At 46.5% G+C, this 22,368-nt stretch overlaps 1 protein-coding gene across 6 annotated transcripts; it reads left to right on the top strand.

The window, feature by feature from the left end:
• The first annotated feature begins 278 nt into the window (after positions 1 to 278).
• Positions 279 to 5,649, top strand: LOC127318726 (beta-glucosidase 31). 6 transcript variants are annotated; one of them, XM_071823024.1, is made up of 13 exons: positions 279 to 602; positions 709 to 772; positions 864 to 922; positions 1,000 to 1,075; positions 1,147 to 1,218; positions 1,303 to 1,390; positions 1,470 to 1,734; positions 1,817 to 1,932; positions 2,048 to 2,271; positions 2,485 to 2,510; positions 4,611 to 4,737; positions 4,822 to 4,924; positions 5,018 to 5,649. In XM_071823024.1, the coding sequence occupies exons 1-13, from the start codon at positions 459 to 461 to the stop codon at positions 5,232 to 5,234; spliced, it is 1,581 nt and encodes a 526-aa protein (XP_071679125.1). In that variant the 5' UTR covers positions 279 to 458; the 3' UTR covers positions 5,235 to 5,649. The 6 variants fall into 6 exon arrangements, with proteins under 6 accessions (XP_071679125.1, XP_051205165.1, XP_071679127.1 ...); XM_051349205.2 differs by having other exon boundaries at positions 864 to 926; positions 1,004 to 1,075; XM_071823026.1 differs by having other exon boundaries at positions 279 to 609.
• Positions 5,650 to 22,368: the final 16,719 nt, after the last annotated feature.

The following is a 22,368-nucleotide window of genomic DNA, read 5'->3' as shown; positions in this document are numbered from 1 at the left end:
CACGATGTAATCATTTGTGTTGGTGAAGGAGCAAGTACCAGACGCACTCTTTTTCTTTCAGGGTATCTAAGGAGACTGGAAGGTTTTAATAAGACGGCTAGCTGGGTTAATATATGATTTTTTTAAAAAAAAAAGTAAGTTACATGAGAAACCAAACGCACCCAATATACACGGGCTGCGACGTGTCCAAAAAAAAAATGGCAGCATATGGACCGTCAGTGAGCCTGGGACGTGTCCAGAAACAGCGAGGCATCTTCAAAAAGGAACATGACGGAGACGGAAATCGCGCATCCTGCCTGGATTACGCCCGTCCAAGCAGAGCCAAGCCGTGCCGTTCGCTCTCACCGCTCCAAGGTCCCCGATGTCGTTCCCCCGTTCCATAGCCTCCACCTGACCACTGCGCCGCTCATCCGCATTGCAGTACCAGTAGGGCGGCGGTTTACATACACGGCCGGGCCATGGAACAGAGCCGTGGTAGCAGTTCACGCCTGCGCTTTCTTCTAGCCGTCCTCTTGTTCGAGCTCGTCTCCGCCGCAGCGGCCATTACCCGGGATGACTTCCCGGAGGGGTTCGTCTTCGGCGCTGGCTCGTCGGCTTACCAGGTTCGGGGTAAACACCGATGAAGATCGATGAGGCCAGTAGCAGTTAGTTCGTCTCTGTTGCAGCAATTCCCTAGCTCTGCAACTCAGGGATTGTTTTCTTGGCCAGGTCGAAGGCGCGTGGGCAGAGGACGGGAAGAAGCCGAGCATCTGGGACACATACACGCACCAGGGTTTGTATCGCTATCGCCTACCTACAGTAGTTCGCCTTCGTTTCTGCGACTCTGTTTGTTTCTAACAGGTACTGTATGTGTGCTACCGAAGGCTATGCATTCGACCATGCGACGGCAGACGTGGCTGCAGATCAATATCACAAGTACAAGGCATGTTTTCCAATCCCAGGTCAGCAGGGAGAGGCCTATTTTCTGAACCTGTGCTGATGATCGTCGATCAATTGCAGGAAGATGTGAGGCTCATGCATGAGATGGGCCTGGACGCCTACAGGTTCTCAATCTCCTGGTCACGCCTTATTCCAGGTACCTCTCATGAACCAATCATGTCTATTTACTTAGGAGGAGTTCTTGGTTGTGTACATGTGTAATTGCAGATGGGCGAGGAGCTGTAAACCCGAAGGGGTTGGAGTACTACAACAACCTTATAGATGAACTCCTCAAATATGGTACTCCCTAATTTGCTTTGTTTCGTCAGTTTCGACAGTCCATCTGTAATAATAAACTTCAATGTTTGATTGATCGCATCGCAGGAATACAGCCTCACACGACCATCTACCACTTCGACCTTCCTCAGGCTCTTCAAGATGAATACAATGGCTTGCTCAGTCCTAGAATCATGTACGTACTAGTAACTTAGTTAGCCTTGCAATGCTAAATTAGGTTAGTTCTGAATGAATTGTGGCCGTGTGAGTGGCAGAGAGGACTTCACAGCGTTCGCGGACGTGTGCTTCAGGAGCTTCGGCGACAGGGTGAAGCACTGGACCACCGTGAACGAGCCCAACATCGAGCCGCTCGGTGGCTACGACGTTGGCTACCTCCCGCCACGGCGGTGCTCATCCCCGTTCGGGTTCCCCGGAATCACCTGCGCCGAGGGAAACTCCACGACGGAGCCGTACATCGTCGCTCACCACCTGTTGCTCGCGCACGCCTCCATGGTGTCCCTCTACAGACGCAAATACCAGGTTCATCACTCAGCTCATGTTCTATGCTACTGAACTCCATTCATGTGATCTAATCTCCAGCGAATGAATTCATGCTGTGTAGGCTGTGCAAGGTGGACGGATTGGGATCACATTGCTCGCCTGGTGGTATGAGCCGGCCACAACGAAACCAGATGATGTGGCAGCAGCCGAAAGAGTGAATGACTTCACACTCGGATGGTAAATCTCTGATCCACATACATATGAATTAAGCCCAGCTCAGTGCCAAACAATAGGTTCTTGCATCCTTTGATGTCTTGCATATTTCTGAAGTCATGGCAGTGCCAAACAATAGGTTCTTGCATCCTTTGGTATACGGAGACTATCCACCGGTGATGAAGAGGAACGCCGGGTCCAAGCTGCCGGCGTTGACAGCCGAGGAGTCAGCGAGGGTGTGCGGTTCGTTTGATTTCGTCGGGGTCAACCAATACGGCGCCATCTATGTTGCAGACGACCCGAGCCAGCTGAAACACGAATTGAGAGATTATTCAGCCGACGAGGCGACCAAATATGTCACTCGTAAGAAGTCGCCTTTTTTTTTGAACAAAGAAGTCGCCATTTAAATACAGATATATGTTACAGGGAGATTACATTTAGGGATCTTTGTCTACAAGCTAGCTATGTTACGCAAGCTGCCTTATAAATTGAGCATCAGCTGTGGCTCTACATTTGCAATTCGAAAGACCAGCCAGACAGCTGATTCGCTGACATTTTCTCTGTACATTTCTGCAGAGCCGTTCGAGAGCTCAAGACACCAGGTAAGCTTTAGATAGGAAGTCCTATACTCAATTTAGTTTTTCCTTAAATGGGGATTACCTAGTCTCAGTCCCTATATCAATCGATACACAACCAACTTTATTAATGAGTTCATCATCCAAATTATTACAGCTCAAGGATCACACAAAATCGATAAATGAATCAACTAGCGGAATACAATAAGCAAGAAAATATATCCATTATGCATTCTCCTAGTGTTCCGCCAGCCAGACTAGCTGTAGACATCCGAAGCAACCCTCAGCATCCATTAGCCACAAGTTCCCGCTGATTCTGCGGGAGAAGGAAGGACCGGCCATATGAATAACTTGCAAAATTATTAAACATACACGCATTATTAAACACTATGTTATTCCTGCACTTCCAACATAAGCCTGCAACTCTAATGTGTAACCTATCTTAGTTTTCTTATCAATCTCATTTAGCCAATTTCTAAACAAGGTAGTGATATTGGTCCGTGGAGGAATGGTGTAAGTCATATACACACTATATCATACAATACGAGCAAACACACATGAAATAAATAAATGCTCAATAGTGTTAGAAAAATCACAAAAGCAACATTTGTTACAATCATGCCAATTTATGTCTGATAAGTTTTTTTTCCTATTTTAAAACCACATAAAAAATTATCTTCATTGGTATCGGTAAGGTCAATCGTCATTAACCATTGGCATAAGTGTAACCACGCTATCCACTTATTATCAACCAAAATCTGTCTGGTAGCAATATTTACCGGAGTCTAAGATAACACAGCATGCACTGGCAGAGCTAGCCTAGGATCTTTGGGGAGGGAGGGTATGTTTTGGGGGAGCAAATAACTCAATTTTTCCCATCTAAGCTCCTTAAATATTTTTCCTTCTGTGATTGTTTCGATGTACTATGTTATATAATGACTCATTGCATTAAAGAGTAGACAAAGCTAAGTCATCGCTGGTCCGTCCCCGTTTCCCATCTCTGACATTGTTTCTCTCACACCACCAGATCCAGAACAGGGTGGCGATAGTGGCACTCTTCTCAGCTTTCAGGCAAAGCAGTACTCCAACCATTTCTAGAGCTGTTGTTTTCACAAGCCCAAGTCGTTCTTCTTCTAGCTCACACAACCTCCAAATCTCCTTCACTCGTTTGCACTTGAACAAGGAGTGACCACCATCCTCATGGTGCTGGTGCGCATGGCACATCGGGCATAAGGGACATATGTCCATTCCCTTCCTACGCAGATTGACACAAAAATGTGTCGTGTTATGGGCAAGTATCCAGATGAAATGCTAAATCGATTTTGTTTGGCACCGACAAAGTCCAGATCTTTTTCCACGGGAACCCTGTCGCCGCATCAGTCGAGGTCGAGGCAATACCCCGGGGCCGTGGCTGTTCCTGTGCATGATCTCCACCCAATAGGTAGACTAGACAGAGAAAAAAAAAAGCCATTTAGAGTCGAAGTGCCAGGACGATCAGCCACCTCATAATTAATGGAAATCGTCAGGATACATGCAGAGTCATCCGTCCATCTCCACTATTAAAAGAACCCTAGGCTAAAGAACTCGTCTTTTAACTCACAAATAGGCCTTTCCAAAATAGAGTGAAGAGCCAGTTGGTTTTTGTCTGCACTTCAGAAATGGTTTTGTTCGTTAAATACTTATCGTGTAGCAATTTATGCCACACCCCATCTTCATTCAAAAGCTAAAACAATTGTTTTCTGAGTAAACATTTATTTTTAAGTTAGAGTACCTCAACACCTTGGTCTTTAAGTTTATGTATATAATGCTCCACTTAGTAGGCTGATTCTTTTTCATCGCTTTGACAGAAGAACCTTGATCTGTGAAAGTTGAGTCGTTTTCTAACCCTTGAGGAAATATATTTCATGGTCGATCTAACAATATCGATGTTGGTATTATAGGTGTCGATTGTTTTCTTATAAGCTGGGTCCAAAATAGAAAAGTTTGACTTTGAATAGTAATAATACACCTTGTAAAAAGAGAAACGGAGGGACTATATGGTAGCACTTACATAGCATCGATGCATGATCTATAGTGGAGTTTTGAGTTTTCTGTCGAACAATAGTGTTTCCCTGCATAAACAAACAGCCCTTCCAGGAGTTTAAGCAGCGTGGACTCGGGCTGGGCAACCACGACGCGCCATGGGCTCTGAGGAAGCTGCTGGAGCACCTGCAGACGAAGTACGCGAACCCTCCGGTCGTTATCTACGAGAACGGTAACACCCAAACCCTCAACCCTTCTTCCCCGACGAGTCTTACTTGATTTCCGAATAAGTTCACACGATTTTGCATCCGGGCAGGAGCTGGGCACGAGCCGGACCCGTCGGGCGGACTCCTGTACGACGACGAGTTCAGGTCCCGTTTCCTGCAGGTTTACATCGAGGCGGCGCTGCAGTCTATCAGGTTCTGCACGAGATGACCAGAAATGTATAGTGCGGCGCGTGTCACCATGTTAATTCCTGTGATCCTGTCTCTGATCGAGTGCGTATGTTGCAGGAACGGATCGGATGTGCGCGGCTACTTCGTGTGGTCATTCATGGACGTGTTCGAGTACATATTCGCCTACCAGTTCCAGTTCGGCCTCATCGGCGTCGACTACAGCACCGAGGAGAGGACGAGGTATGCCCGGAACTCGGCAAGGTGGTACGCGGGCTTCCTCCATGGCAGCGAGCTCAGGACGGTGGCGCCGGATGGCTCCAGAGCCTCGTCGTGATTGACCCAACATATGTCGGCGCGGCGCGGAGCACAAATGATGCTCGGCCGGACAGGATTTTTTTTCCTTCTCATAAATAATGCTTGATCAAGGTCAGCCTGGCCTTCCACATGATATCCATTCATTTTTATGTTATGCACAACTCCGTTTTGGAAATAAGTGACTTGATTTTGTTTAGATACAAATATATTTACACACTGAAACGCATTCAGATACATCTATATAGGTCACTTAGTTGCGAACAGAGAGAGTATATACAAACGTGATGCGTGTAATATTTGTTAGATGGTCATCCTGCAGGTGTGTAACTATTTTGGTGGGTAGTATATTTCAATAAGGCACATGTGTAATGTGTAAGAGTATATGCAACACATAACTATGAAGTTATTTAACATCGTATGCATAATTATGAATATTTGGCTTCCCTCATTCTCCTTGTATGGATGTTTTCTGAACGAACGTGCCTTCAATAACAAATATGCCCCGCCTTTGGTTAGATCAAACAGGACCGGAAATTAATTGGGGTAAAGATTTTGCCCCATTACAAATGAAATCGACAAAATGTATTATTTGGACTTTGAAATCGACAATGTGTTATTTTGACTTCAGTTGACCGTCGCATGTGTCGACGCGACAACATTCAAACAACTCCTTTTTTTTCTATGCTTTTTGTTTGAAAAACTGCCATGGATAACTTCTTGGTTGTAAATAATTACATGAAAGACATGACTGCAATCGACCTCGTTTTAGCATTGCGCAAGGTCAGTCGGACAACTATCTTTTCTTCTTCTTGGGAAGCGACCCAATCCCACTTATTTCTAAAAAAAGCAAGTTAAACACAACTGCCAGACCAACTACCTTCCCCCTGACGCAAACATTAAACACATCATCTCTCGTGTTTACTGCAAAAACAGGAGGTCCAAGGTGAACTACAAGGCATTAAAATGGTTGACTTGGTCCTTCTATATCACATCTACTGTTTGCAGACAACAGTATCTTCTTTGCTTGAAGTGGCAAGAGAAGTGTTGATGCGTTGCACCAGACTTTGGAGACATATTGTGATGGATCGGGTCAAAAAAATAATTTGGACAAGTCCACCATATTCTTTGGAAATGACTGCCAAGTGGGGATCAAGAATGAGGTCAAACAAAAGTTGGGTGTTCATAATGAATGTCTTCAAGACTCCTACCTCGGTATGCCTACCCAAATTGGTCGTTCTCCTATTGTCACGTTCAGATACCTCTTTGAACGGATGTGGAAAAGGATTAATGGGTTGTCGGATCGACCCCTTTCGAGGAAGGGTAATGAGATAATGCTTAAAGCAGTCATCCAAGCGATCCCGACATATGTGATGAGTTGTTTTGAATTGCCGGTAGCCATATGTGAGATGATGCGAAAAGCAATAGCTAATTAATGGTGGGGTTTCAAAGATGGTAAAAGGAAAATGCACTGGCGTTCTTGGAGCTGGCTCTCTTCACTTAAATCTATGGGTGGTTTGGGTTTTCATGATCTAGAATTATTCAATCAGGCAATGCTGGGTAGGCAGTGTTGGCGTATGATCACGGATCCCTCATCTCTATGTGCGAGGGTTTTGAAGGGAAGGTATTTTCCAAACTGTGATTTTTGGTCTGCTTCTCGCCCTCGATCGACATCCTATACTTGGCGAAGTATTCTGCACGGAAGGGACTTGGTCAAAAGAGGTGCTCTTTGGAGGATCGGTAATGGGCAGTCCATCAACATCAAGACTGATTACTGGATTCCGGGTACCGTACCATGTACGCTCCACACTTTGACTCCTATCTGTGATAGTTTGAAGGTGGCTTCCTTATTCTCTGCTCATGGGAGGTTCTGGGATGAAGGACGTGTTCGAGCTCTGTTTGCGGAGGATGTAGCTGAGCAGATCCTTCAACTTCCTATTAGTCGTCACGACGATGAGGACTTCATCTCCTGGCCACACACCAAACATGGAGGCTATATTTTTCGCTCTGCGTACAACTTCGCCCAACACGAGTCAGCTCAGACGGAGCGCATCGGCAAAGGTCGAGGCATGTCCTCCGATAATGGCGCCGTGGAGAAAAGCTGGAAGGCGTTGTGGGCGATTAAAGCTCATGGAAAGATGCACATCACCCTTTGGCGCTTCGCGCACAACTGTCTTCCGAGCGGCCAGCAACTTCTCAGGCGGAGGGTGCCCTATTCGCCATCATGCATTCACTGCTCGGTTGATGAAACTGTGGAGCATGTCTTGCTGTTCTGCCCTTTTGCACGAGCAGTTTGGGATGGCGTGAAGGAACGTTTTGGAATTTAGCTTGGACGTAATTGCTTTTCTACTCCTAAGAAGTGGCTCTTTGAATTCCTAGCTAGGTGTAGTGGCGACGAAGCTACTACGACTTGCTGATACGTTCTGGCACTTGTGGGATGCAAAGAACAAGCTGCGGGAGGAAGGCGGCCATATTGATCTGTCAAGTGTTGCGAGGAAGGTGATTGCCTACATCCACATGATTCAAACACATTTGATCCAAGCTAACACAGTCCCCAGGCGTGAGACATCTGCAGCAGTGTCTTGGTCTCCGCCGATGGAAGGTAAGCTGATGATTAATGTGGATGCAGCTTTTTTTTGAAGACAAAGACAGTGGGGAAGGCCCCCACTGCGCCTTTTTCATTTTTTATATATAAATGAAAACATATTTACAAAGTTATGGTATCAAATACTAAAGGAAAATTACAAAGTGTCAATCCAGTCCTGCATGCCTTCTTTAAAGCCGGGCTTAACCCTATGCCTTACTTGAGTCATAGATAATTTAAAGAAGGACTTGACTAGACGGCGGCGCCGCATAATCTCAATCTCGTGCGGCGGCTCCTAATCATAGGCGCGAACCTGCCCAGAAGCTTTCAACTCTTTCTTGGCCCGTGCGAGCAAGCATAATGATGGGCCTTGTTGGGCTAAAGTGCAGCTCCCGTTATGTTTAAAAGAACTTTTCATTACGTTTCCTTTTCTTTCTCACTCACTAGACGCAACACATTATTTCCTGCCGCTAGCTGCAGCTATGAAGCCTATGAATCATCGCAAGAAAAGAAGAAGCTGCTGCCGTAAGGATAAGCAGAATGCAACCTATATATCCATTCATATCACAAAACAGTTGCTAAATTAATTAGGTCTTGGTTACAACCACGCTGCCATGTTGCTCCTAGAGCTATATACACTAGTAGTCCCACAACTTGCGTGAGATGTGCAAATTAGTCCCACAACTTGTAAAATAGGGTACCGCAGTCCCACAACTTGTTTTGCGGTGCAAAACTGGTCCAACTGATTTTGGAGGTGACATGTGGCGATGTCTTTTATGCAAAAAAGCCCCTTGAAATGTGTCAGACGTCCTACATTACATTGTGGAGCCCACTTGTCAGATGAGATAATAAAATTTAATTTGCCATTGTGGTGATTTGAACCGTGAACCTTCTTCTACTTATTGGTTGCATGAAGCTAGCCAATACGGCACAGGGTCATTTCTGTTGATAATTTAACACTAACGGTATATAAAACGTGCCCCTGCCTAAGGCTGCTAATCTGAGTTTGAATAGGATTAGAAATCATTTTCATGTAGTGCCAGGTACTACTTGGAGACCGTTAAGTTAAGTAGCCAAAGTCTTTATATACACATATTCGGAAATCTACGCCATGATTTTTATGTGATCAATCCACTAGTGCTGCACATGGAGGTCAACGACGGACCGGTGCCGCATTTTGATGGCGACTACGTCAACGATGTGGACCACCCCGACCTCCTCACCGCGCTGGAGGACAAGCCGGCCCTTTCTCGTGGAGATTTGGTCGCCGACGCAAAAATCCCTGCCGTCATCGGTCTCGTCGAGGAAGCGAGCCGCCACGAAGCCGAGAAGGCAGCGTAGTGGCGGCAGATTGCAAAGGAGCATCCGTACGAGGGCCTCGTCAGCGACGACGAGTGAAGGTCCCGTCGCCGCATTCGCAACGTCGCCGCCACGACATAAGGCTCCGGTGAGCATCCTGGAGCCCAGCATTGCTATGTAACATGTCGTCACAATGCATTTTGTTAGTTTGGAAATATGAATTGCAATGCTCAATGTCTCCCGCGATTTTTTTAAATTTTTGACAGTAGCATTGCCGTATCTGCTTTGCGGAGGCTTTTTTCAGCTCGCATATCACTTTTTCTCCATCCTGTAAATACGCGTTTAGGGTTTGCTGTTTGAGGGGTCTCCTAGAGATGCTCTAATACAATCATCACCAATAATATATAATTAACGCGAAGTGTGATTAATTGATACGAAGTGGTGTTGGTTGTTGTGGTCGTTGCAAGATCGTTTGTACAGCAGCCGCCTGAACCCTGAGCTTGCTTGTTCGATCCTTACAATTTTCGTTAATTCTTTCTTCACCTCTGATAAGTTAGACCTACATGGACAAGGCAATTGTACGATCAAATTTGCTAGGTAAAATGAATATATAGGTCGCTGTGAAGGTGACAACAGCAATGGTTGTGTGCCGCATTGGATTGATTCATGTGTCCAACAAAACTTAGTTTCACGGTTCGAATCACCACATCGCTGTATTAATTTTTACTATCTCCTCTGACACGTGGGCTCCGCATTGTAAGGTAGAACTATAGATACTTTTCATTACAAAAATATGAAGGGACATTTTTGCATAGAAGATATCGCCACATGTCACCTCCTAAATTGCTTGGACCAGGTTTTGCACGGCAGAACAAGTTAAGGGACTATGGTACTCCATTTTACAAGTTGTGGGACTAATTTGCACATCTCATGCAAGTTGTGGGACTACTAGTGTATATAGCTCTTGCTCCTAGATGTAATAGTAGTACTAATATTCAGTCCTAATTAATCTGGTAATAGAATAGGACTGAATTATCAGATTAATTAGGGATAATAACATATTAATTAGGAGTAATTACCGGATTAATTAGGTAGTTGCAATATTTATAATTGCCCGATTAATTCGGTCCTAATTGCCAGATTAATTTGGAGTAGTAAAAAGTTTAATTAGTACTGCATATTTTCCGGGTTAATTAGTATCTTCATAATTACCAGATTAATTAGTGCATATTTTCCAGGTTAATTACTCTTGCCTGCCAATTTCTGCCCACATCCCCAAATATTTTGACATGCATGGAATCGAATCCTTCACAGTGATGTAATCGAATCGAGTCCTTCACAGTCATCTACACCAATGACAACAACTAAGCAGCAGTGCGAGCTCTATTCTCCGGGAAAATGGAGAACGAAGATGAACCATCTCCTCCTCGCGTGCGTAGCTCCACGTTCTCTTTGGCACGTTCTTCCTCGCTGCCTGCACGTCGACGGTGCCCTCCTCCTCTTGTGCCTTCCGAAGCGGCATTCCTCCACCTTCCCGGCGCTCCCGGTGCGGTGCTCCGGCACATATTCGGCGCGGTGGTCCGACAACTCTCCGAAGCGGTGCTCGGGCGACTCTACGGCGCGGACGCGGTACTCCGACACCTCTCCGGCGAGGCGCGCCGATGCGACGCTCCGGCGGCCGCCGCCTCTCCGATGCGGTGGTACTACCTGTGTGGCCCAAGAGAGAGAGATGGAAAGAGTTGCGTGGCTGAGAGATGCGGTCAAGGAGATAAGGTGTGATGGGCTCGGCCCCCCTAAGGAGCGCGATGCAGTTTCACCGATCGCAAAGCAACCGTCGCACAATAGACCACGCGTGCAGGGCCTTTGTGTAGATTTTCCCTTTAAAGAATGCATAACAAAGCTCAATGTCTTTCTGGCTATTTTCAAAGATGATCTTATTCCTCTGGTTCCATATACTCCAGCATCCCACCATCATGGCTTCTTTGAAGAAAATATTGCTGATTCTGTCATTTGCGTCAATGAGCATTTCCATAATATCAAGATCAGTGTTCCATTCAATCCCAATTTTCCACCACAAATTTCTGCTGAAGTCACACTCAAAGAATAAGTGTGTCATACATTCTTCAGTATTGTCATCACAAAGTATACATCTTTGGTTGTCAACAAATAAATTTTTGCATTTCATAAGCTCTTTAGTATTCAACCTGTCTTGTATTAGCAGCCAAAAGAAAAATTTATGCTTTGGCAAGCAAGAAGAATTCCATATCCACATGAATGGTGTAGGTTCTATGCTTGGCATAGTGATGACAAGATATACCTTTTTGGTCGAGTATTTCACATTATTTCCATCCAGATACCATTTATCCTTCTCCATTGTTTCATTATCTGGGACAGTGAAGCAGTTTAGAGTGTTCTATAGTCTGATACACTGCTCATCTGCAATGGTAGATAGGGGTGTATGGAACATGCTGTATCGATCCTCCTGCATCTGTTGCACTGCATACTTTAATGTAATTTTCTTGTTTTTAGCAAACTAAAAGAGTTAGGGAAATTTGCTGTGCGGGTTTGAGGCATTCCATTTATCACTCCATTTATCTGACCAGAGAAGAATGTTGTGCCCATTACCTGGTGCCACTGTGGTGATTTGCTTGAATTCTTCCAGTAGTGCAATGCAGCTGCGCCACCAATGTGATCCCTTCAAGTTTGCTTGATCTGGTAATGTTCCAGAGTCATAGTGTGCTCTCCATACTAGCTGTACTCAAGGTATGTCTCTGCAGTTATAAAATTTATATAGGTTTTTGATCATCAAAGCTCTATTTTGCTGTTTAAGGAAAAGCACACCAAGACCTCCAGACTTCTTAGGTAGACATACTTTTTCCCATTTGACCAGACATGGCCCACTTTTATGAATATCTTTCCCATGCCATAGGAAATTTCTGCTTGCTTTTTCAACATGGTCAATATGTATGGCATGCAGTTTCATTGCTCCCATTATGTGATTTGGCATAGCAGAAATAATAGATTTTACTGCTACCAGTCTTGCACTATAGGACATTAGATTTGCTAGCCTAGAAAGCCTCCTATCAATTTTGCATATCATGGGTGTAAGATCATCCACTCTGGATCTTGTAGTACTCATGGGCAATCCAAGGTATGTAAAGGGCAAGGCCTCTAACTTGCAGCCAAAACTATTGGAAAGCTCCTGGCTTTTCTGTATAGAGGTATTGATAGGAACCAAGGAAGATTTGTGGTAGTTTATTTTGAGGTCAGTGGATATACTGAAATCTTGCAGTAATGTCTTGAGATAACCAATTTGGTCTATATCAGCTGGTAGTATAAGAAGTGTATCATCAACAAATTGCAATATGGGATATTTTTGTCCATAACTATTATCCACAGGTAGTTGAATATGTCCTTCCTGCCATGCATTATTTACCACAACCTGTAACAATTCGGCAGCTGCAACAAATAAAAGTGGGGATAATGGATCTCCTTGCCTTACTCCTCTCTTGCAAATAATATTTTTTCCCTGGCACACCATTGAGTATGACACTAGTCGAAGAACTAGTTAATATTTTATTGATCCATGAAATCCAGATGTCTCCAAAACCCATATGCTTCATCATATCAATAATGGCACTATATTCTATCATATCAAATGCTTTTTCGAAGTCCAATTTGATAATCACAATTTCTTTCTTGGATTTGTGACAAATGTGAAGATATTCAAATGCCCAAGCAAGGCAGTCATGTATGGTTCTAGTTTTAATAAATCCATATTGATTTTGGTGGATAAGTGGAATAATCTCCTTTTGTAATCTGTTGGCCAGCAATTTTGTGATTATTTTCAATGCCATACTGACCAAAGATATTGGTCTGAAATCAGATGGGGTCTCAGGAGAATTAATTTTGGGAACGAGGGTTATGAAAGCAGTATTCAGACTGTGAATATCCGAGTTGCCAGAGTAAAAACTGAAACAGAGATCATAAAATTGATTCTTCATGATATGCCAAAAAAAATCATGAACTATCCATTAAAACCATCAGGACCAGGAGCCTTATCTGTTGTGGGTATACTTTATGGGTATATCAACGGCATGGCCTAGATCCGGCAAGCCCGGGTGGCCCACAGACGGTGATGTGGCATGTGGCCCATCGGGCGGCCCAGTTGCTGTGGATCTTGAAGGATGAAGTCCAGCCCAGGAACAGGAAGCCGGATCCCAACCGACCTACGAAGGAGGCCGGATCCGTGAAGGCCCATGAAGTATCCGGATCCAGCACGGTCCTGATGGAAGGCGGATCCTTGACGTACATGGCAAGATATTGATGGTAGTTAGGCAACTTGTATTCCGACTAGGACTCTCCGTGTAAACCCTAGATCCGTGCGCCTTTATAAGCCGGATCCCGGGAGCCCTAGAGGCACAACCACAACTCATTGTAACAACGCGAAAGCGCCCAGATAATTCCAGACAAGCAGCAGTAGGCTCTGTCATCGTGTAGGTGTTCCGAAGCTGGGTAAATCATGTACCACCGTCCCGTGTGCACTCCGCCCTATGGCCCCTACTTCTTCTCCCCCTCGTGAGGATCCCTCCTCCGAGGCACCGTCGAATAGGCAACGACAGTTGGCACCCACCGTGGGGCCAGCGGCGTCTGGAGGCCGGAACCGGGAGGGTTCCGCCATGGGAAGCTACGACGACACCATCGTCGTGGGGCGCGTCCTCTATGCCGAAAACCTTCCGATCGTCCCTCCGGATGAGTGCTGGATTCCGGCTAAGAATAACCCCGTCAAGCTCTCCATCGTCCCAGTTGGCGGCATACACATCTTCATCGGCGAAACCGTCGATTCCGACGGTAACGCTCTGGTAAGTAACGCTGACGCGACCGCCGCTGAGCAGGACGCAGTTGCGAAGATCCGATCTGAGATTAAGGAACTTCCTAAGGAAGATTCCACCTTAGATCTGGAAAAAACAAAACCCACCCAATCCGCCCCTGAGCAGGAAACAAAGGTGGAAGACCAATGCAGATCCGCCTGGGTCTCCCAGGTGTTAGAGAAGCAAAGGTGTCACTTCATGCACTTCCTAACCCATACCGCAGGAGCCGCCCCTCAAGAAGTCGGCGCCGGCCCTATGCAGGTTAAGGCACCGGAAAACAACGCTGCTCCGGATCAGCAGGAGACTGTTGGAGAAAGCAGCGCTCCGGGTGAAGAATCGATCCTGGGCAACCTAAGCCCAATTTCCGGGGATGCCTCCTCCATGGATACTGAAGAGTTCGATCGCAAGTTAAAGGAGCTCGGAGGCGGTGAGGAACCTGAAGTCGTATCCGCCCAGCCTAAGCAGGTTCTTGCAACCTTGGCGGCGCTGGATCAACGGGAATCAGAGGATGAAAATACCCACTCCGACCCACAGCCATCACATGCAGGATCTCCGCTCTCGCGGGAACGACCGCATAAGGAAGTCTTGTCCCCAGAGGAGCTGGTTGAACAAGCAGGCATGGATGCAATTGCACACTCGGATATCCTCAACAAACCCATTACTCCCGAAGACGCAGCAAATGCGGAAGCCCTAGAAGCCAAAAGGCAGGAGATGCTGGCCACAGCCAAAAAGTTTGCCACCACCGTAGCCGCAATGATTGACGAGAGGAAGGAGGCCGCGAACTTCGTGGACAATTTTCTCCAGCGCGAACGTGAGGTGGACGAATCACTGGCGAAAGTCAAGCAACTCCGGAAGCATTGGGAGGACAAGGCACTGAGGCTCAACAGGAGGTCGATAAGATCCGGCGAGAAACCATAGTTCCCCGTAAGATCACCTTCGTAACTCCGACCGAGCAACATCCATTCGCCACTCCAAAGGATAATATGAAGAAGGCTGCGGAGATCTTGAAGAAAAAAGACGAGGAGATCGACATCGACTATGTCCATACGCTCGTTGCTTCAGCGATGAAACAACAGAGCAAGGCAGATACTTCGCGCATGTTGGAATCCAACCCGGATCATTGCATCTCTACCGCGCAAAAGGACGCCTACGATAATCGCCATCGCGATGATGAATCGCGAACCGGATCCTCGGAACGCAGAAGGAAAACCAGAGAACACCCAAATCCAATCCCTGTACCATCAAAGACGCCTCCGTCGGATCCGAAAAAGGGAAAGGATGCAATGTACACTGGTAAGGACAAGTACCGAAATCCCTCACCTCCGCCTAACGGATACCCGCGTCCTCCACCTCCTCGCCGTCGTAGTCCAGCCGGAAACACCAGACCCCATGGGCCTGGTGGAATCAATATCCGCGACAACGTGCCACCCCCAAGGAGCAGGAACAGGGAGCGAACGCCAGAACCTCGTCGGAGCCAGATCAATGATCGAGAGCCTGGGCCCAGGAGGATTCGGAACGAAGAATGCGACCCGGAGCCTCGCAGAAGCCAGAACGGCGAAGGAAGCCAGCACCAAGGCGACGGCAGCCATCGAAGCCGGAGTCAGCATCACGAAGGGCGGGGAGAATCAGAAGGCGGAAGCAAAAGGTCGCATCGGCCTCCTCGCAGGTCTCCCTCACCACCACCTAGTGGTGGAGGAGGAGGTGGAGGCGGGGCGGTGGCCGGAGATCTCGCTCACGCTCAAAATCCCCCCGCAATGGCTCGCGTGATGCGCGGGAACGTCTCACTTAATACAAAACTGACTACATTGGCCCAAAGTGCTTTGGCAGGATGATTCGAGAGGAACCAAAGCCAAGTATGAACCTCAAGCTACCCGGAAACCTGAAGAATTATGATGGCACGGAAAGGCCGGATACCTGGATCGAGGATTACTATAATGCAGTAACCTTCGCCGGAGGAACCCCTAACATCGCCTGCCGCATGCTTCAGCTGTACCTTGTAGGTCCAGCCCGGATCTGGCTCAGCGACCTCGAGAAGAACTCCATCTTTTGCTGGTTTGACCTGAAGACAGCCTTCGAAAAGCACTTCAGGGGCACCTACAAGAGACCTGCCACGACAAGCGACTTACAGGCATGTATCCAGAAGAAGGGAGAAACATCAAGAAACTTCCTCACATGATGGTTGGCAACCAGGAACGAGTGCAAAAATGTTGATAATCGCACGGCCATGCACGCCTTTATAGGTGGATTGCAGAGAGGAGGACTGCTGCGGCACAAGCTCACTTGCTTGGTCAATGCAAATAAATTTACTTTGGACGACATGATCACCGTTGCCAGCGATCACACCGCCGCCGATGACGACGCAGGCGGAGATCTCGCAGCTACAGTAATTCCCCTGCATCAGCAGAAGAAGAATCGCGATAACGGTAACAACAACGGCAATAAGCGGAAAAATCCCCATGATGACCAGAAGAGTGGCGGATCTGAAATGGTCGCCATAGCTTTTCAACGCGGAGGTCAAGGAGGTGGAAGAGGCCGCGGTCGCGGAGGCGGAGCCGGCAGGGGCCAGCAGCGCAGTGATGAAGTCACCGCTTCCGGATCCCGCGCCCCCCAAACTTATGAAGAGTACAGAGACATGCCCTGCCTGGCCCATCTGGATCCGGCTACGGGGAAGTCCACCCACACCAACCGCAACTGAAAGTGGGTCAACGATCTAAAAAATGACCCGGAAGCAGGATACAAGCGAGCCCGGAAGCACCGCCCACGCGGCAAAGGAGGCAAAGGCAAGAACATGGGAGCTTCCTGAATAGCAAAGAGTGTTGTTGAGGCCACCTCAACCACAAAACCAGCCAACGAAGCCACCCATCATCACCCAGAGGGTTCAGAGTGAGCTAGGGTCCCCAACAAATTGTTGGCATCCCTCTAGCTCAAGAAAATCAAAGAAAAGAATCATCACTGAATTACAGTTCATCCATTTATCCATTTGACCAAGCCAAACTAGACAGAGAATTGAAATACACAAGCAACCAGTGGTGAGACACTTGCAAATGATCCAGAGGATCACTGCAAGCATCAGCAGATGCTTGAGCAAGCACCAGCACACACCAGCACAAGCCTGTGTGACACACACACATCACAGATTGAGCAGCAGTGAGGCACAGACACCAAACAGCAGCTGTACAATCAACTGATGATCATCTGATCATTAGGAGCTTGCTAAAAGCATGACAGAGCATGTTACAGCTCAGCCTAGCACCAACACAGTAACAACATGAATTAAATAGCCACATAACCTGAACAATTGCATCACAGATAATTAAATAGAAGCATTACAATTGTATCCAGAAGCACTCCATCAAGGGATGGAGCTGTCTAGTCAACAGCTATGCTCAATTGAGCATGTCCATGAATATAAGCACAAGAGATAGCACACCAGGAGCACTGGCTCTTGCTAATTGCAAGGATTACACACAGTAATCAAGCCAGGGCAAGTAATTGAATACACTTGATGATCTAGCAAGAGTAGTAACAAGCACAGAGGCACAGGGAGAGTTTCAAATAGGAAATGCAAGCATAAGCCAACACATAGCTTAGGATAATTGCATAGAATCATGGCAGTAGCAAGGCCAAGCTAGTCACACATCAACAGCAGCTAGAATCCATGGCAACAGCAGAGAGCACAGCAGCATACGCGCATCCACAGCAAGCACAGCAGCAGAGCACATAGATGTAGCAGCAGCAGCACAATAAGTTGGATGCCAGGGCATCCAGAGGAAGGAGAAGAGGTAGAACAAGTAGTAGAGGAGAAGGAGGAGCACATACCGGGGAGGAGATGGTCGACACGGCCATGGCGGCCATGGCGGCGCACGCCAGGGCACACGGCGGCACCAGGCCTGGCCAATCCAAGCCACGACGACCACCACAGCACCCCAGCGCAGCACCACGCGCCCAGGGGAGCGCCAGGAGGAAGGTCCACGGCATCTTCAACGCACGGCGGCGGCGAACGCCGAAAGCCTGGCGCACTGGAGGGTCGATGGCGAGCGAACGAGGACGCGAGCGTCAGATCGACGCGGGCCACCATGTCCACCGTCGAAAGGCGGTCCAGATCCGCACCATCTCGTCGCCGGCGATGGCCGGAGACGGCCGGATTAAAGCGGCGACGGCGGAGGCGATTTTGGTCGCGGGAGCCCGAAGGGGATTAGGGTTAGGCAGCGGCGAGGAGACGTTGCGACTGGGTCGGTTGGACCGAGGCCAGTGGGCTGGTCCAACCTAACCAGCTCGGCCGCCTGACAGGTGGGCTCGAGGGGTATTTTGGACATTTCCAAAATACCCATTTAAGTGAGTATTTCTAAGAATTTTATAAAATAGAATATAGCTCTGAAAAAATAAATAAAAATATGAAAACTGCTCAGTATAAAATTCTCTATCATAATAAAATATGAAAAGGAATTTTTGGAGACAAATAAGATTAAGTCTTAATTTGATGATTAATATAATAAATCACACACTATATTTTTCATAAATGAAAATAAGTCCATAAATTCTTTTGGACTTTAAAAACACCTTGACAACATTTCAAGGTTGTATTTTACCCTAAACAAAGTATCCCTAAATTGTTCTTAGTATTAACCTCTCACATAAAATGATAAGACACCGGAAGGGGGGAAACAAACCCTAAAAGCTGAATCATGCATAATTGCTTATTTAACCATTGCCCTTATCGGACAATGATGCTATTTTTTAGCAACAGAGGACAAGGGTCAGTCCACACCATCCAACTGCAACACTTTGCAGTGTTCAGGCAAGTTCATCACTTGCTCATGTCATTCGAGTATTTTTACCAAATTACTTGCAAAGTACTATGTTTATCACTATTGCATAAAAAGCAAAACCACTATTTTCATAACTATGAATATGACTATGTGGTGGGCAATGGAACCATGGATTGTGTTGATATGGTGGAGGTTCCATTGCAAGGGTTTATATCCATGTAGGATTAAACAACAAATGTCGTCCAGTGATTCTTGTGCCGTAATAACCGTGTTAACCATAAGATCTGGAGTGGGACAGAGTAGTCAAAACTGTTTCCACCTCTCGTTCATCAACGGATGCGCATTACTGTAGGCACTTGATCTCGAGAGACAAGCTGCAGGGTGGGGAATCCCGTTGAAGTCCCCACGGTAATGTGGTCTATGATGGGTTGCAACTGCCGGCGAAGGAATTTATGGTAGAGCCCTGAATTGACGTCGTGGTCGGGGGCCATCCTTAATTGGTATAAGAGCACCGGCGAGGACCCAGGGTCGGAGATTGCAACAAAGGGTGGGTGTTCGAGGTAGTGGAGGAACATGATTGGCTAGACCTTATACCGGGCCTCACACCGAAGGAAGTGTGGACGGGAAAGCTGCCCGATTGGCACCAAGGTTGAGATCTCTTATGGGTAAAGCAACACACCTCTGCAGAGTGTAATGAATCGTGACATGTCACTCCCTGTTCCGGGATTTGGAACTGCGAACGCTGCCGGAAAGGAACTCCATGAAGTTCTAGTAAACCGGTGAAGGCTGACGGACATAGTTCTTCTGAATAAAAGCAACCTCTTGAAGAAATGTTTATCAAAACTTGCATTGGTATTAGACTTTCTGGTCTGATATTGTAGATAGTGCATTAAACACCTCTTTTCTATAATGAACTTGTTGAGTACGCTCATACTTATACCACTCTTAAATCCCCTGCTTAGATTGTCTGAATCGACTTGAGGAGGGCAACGACGACCCAGAAGGAGCAGAGGACATCTGCTATGAAGAACCAGACCTCTCCGGAGGTATCGAAGGAGTAGACTACCTCATCGTCTACGGAACCAGGGAGGGTGATGCGTGTGGTTGACACGTCCGTTGGGAACCCCAAGAGGAAGGTGTGATGCGCACAGCGGCAAGTTTCCCTCAGTAAGAAACCAAGGTTTAATCGAACCAGTAGGAGTCAAGAAGCACGTTGAAGGTTGATGGCGGCGGGATGTAGTGCAGCGCAACACCAGAGATTCCGGCGCCAACGTGGAACCTGCACAACACAACCAAAGTACTTTGCCCCAACGAAACAGTGAGGTTGTCAATCTCACCGGCTTGCTGTAACAAAGGATTAACCGTATTGTGTGGAAGATGATTGTTTGCAGAAAACAGTAGAACAAGTATTGCAGTAGATTGTATTTCAGTATAGAGAATTGGACCGGGGTCCACAGTTCACTAGAGGTGTCTCTCCCATAAGATAAATAGCATGTTGGGTGAACAAATTACAGTTGGGCAATTGACAAATAAAGAGGGCATGACCATGCACATACATATTATGATGAGTATAGTGAGATTTAATTGGGCATTACGACAAAGTACATAGACCGCCATCCAGCATGCATCTATGCCTAAAAAGTCCACCTTCAGGTTATCATCCGAACCCCTTCCAGTATTAAGTTGCTAACAACAGACAATTGCATTAAGTATTGCGCGTAATGTAATCAGTAACTACATCCTTGAACATAGCACCAATGTTTTATCCCTAGTGGCAACAGCACATCCATAATCTTAGTGGTTTCTGTCACTCCCCCAGATTCACGGAGACATGAACCCACTATCGAGCATAAATACTCCCTCTTGGAGTTACAAGCATCTACTTGGCCAGAGCATCTACTAGTAATGGAGAGCATGCAAGATCATAAACAACACATAGACATAACTTTGATAATCAACATAACAAGTATTCTCTATTCATCGGATCCCAACAAACGCAACATATAGAATTACAGATAGATGATCTTGATCATGTTAGGCAGCTCACAAGATCCGACAATGAAGCACAATGGGGAGACGACAACCATCTAGCTACTGCTATGGACCCATAGTCCAGGGGTAGACTACTCACACATCACTCCGGAGGCGACCATGGCGGCGTAGAGTCCTCCGGGAGATGAATCCCCTCTCCGGCAGGGTGCAGGAGGCGATCTCTGAATCCCCCCGAGATGGGATTGGCGGCGGCGGCGTCTCGCAAGGTTTTCCGTATCGTGGCTCTCGCATGCGGGGTTTCGCGACGGAAGCTTTAAGTAGGCGGAAGGGCAGGTCAAGAGGCGGCACGAGGGGCCCACACCACAGGGCCGCGCGGCCAAGGGGGGGGCCGCGCCGCCCTAGGGTGTGGCCACCTCGTGGCCCCACTTCGTCTCCTCTTCGGTCTTCTGGAAGCTTCATGGCGAAATAGGACCCTGGGCGTTGATTTCGTCCAATTCCGAGAATATTTCGTTACTAGGATTTCTGAAACCAAAAACAGTAAAACAAAGAATCGGCACTTCGGCATCTTGTTAATAGGTTAGTTCCAGAAAATGCACGAATATGACATAAAGTGTGCATAAAACATGTAGATAACATCAATAATGTGGCATGGAACATAAGAAATTATCGATACGTCGGAGACGTATCAGCATCCCCAAGCTTAGTTCTGCTCGTCCCGAGCAGGTAAAACGATAACACAGATAATTTCTGGAGTGACATGCCATCATAACCTTGATCATACTATTTGTAAAGCATATGTAGTGAATGCAGCGATCAAAACAATGTATATGACATGAGTAAACAAGTGAATCATAAAGCAAAGACTTTTCATGAATAGTACTTCAAGACAAGCATCAATAAGTCTTGCATAAGAGTTAACTCATAAAGCAATAATTCAAAGTAAAGGTATTGAAGCAACACAAAGGAAGATTAAGTTTCAGCGGTTGCTTTCAACTTGTAACATGTATATCTCATGGATATTATCAACATAGAGTAATATAACAAGTGCAATATGCAAATATGTAGGAATCAATGCACAGTTCACACAAGTGTTTGCTTCTTGAGGTGGAGAGAAATAGGTGAACTGACTCAACAATGAAAGTAAAAGAATGGTCCTCCATAGAGGAAAAGCATCGATTGCTATATTTGTGCTAGAGCTTTGATTTTGAAAACATGAAACAATTTTGTCAACGGTAGTAATAAAGCATATGTATCATGTAAATTATATCTTACAAGTTGCAAGCCTCATGCATAGTATACTAATAGTGCCCGCACCTTGTCCTAATTAGCTTGGACTACCGGATCATCACAATGCACATGTTTTAACCAAGTGTCACAAAGGGGTACCTCTATGCCGCCTGTACAAAGGTCTAAGGAGAAAGCTCGCATTGGATTTCTCGCTATTGATTATTCTCAACTTAGACATCCATACCGGGACAACATAGACAATAGATAATGGACTCCTCTTTTATGCATAAGCATGTAACAACAATTAATAATTTTCTCATATGAGATTGAGGATATATGTCCAAAACTGAAACTTCCACCATGGATCATGGCTTTAGTTAGCGGCCCAATGTTCTTCTCTAACAATATGCATGC

The sequence above is a fragment of the Lolium perenne genome, chromosome 7 (assembly GCF_019359855.2).
Source record: "Lolium perenne isolate Kyuss_39 chromosome 7, Kyuss_2.0, whole genome shotgun sequence".
In the NCBI taxonomy this organism is placed as follows: domain Eukaryota; kingdom Viridiplantae; phylum Streptophyta; class Magnoliopsida; order Poales; family Poaceae; genus Lolium; species Lolium perenne.
The sequence above is the reverse complement of the archived record's forward strand: the minus strand, read 5'-3'. Positions and strand labels throughout refer to the sequence as shown.

Excerpts from the sequence above, each read along its gene's own strand:
- LOC127318726 (XM_071823024.1), top strand. The coding sequence starts at position 459 with ATGGAACAGAGCCGTGGTAGCAGTTCACGCCTGCGCTTTCTTCTAGCC. Across the intron at positions 1,219-1,302 it reads AGATGAACTCCTCAAATATG|GAATACAGCCTCACACGACC; the intron begins GTACTCCCTAAT and ends ATCGCATCGCAG. Across the intron at positions 2,272-2,484 it reads GGCGACCAAATATGTCACTC|AGCCGTTCGAGAGCTCAAGA; the intron begins GTAAGAAGTCGC and ends ACATTTCTGCAG.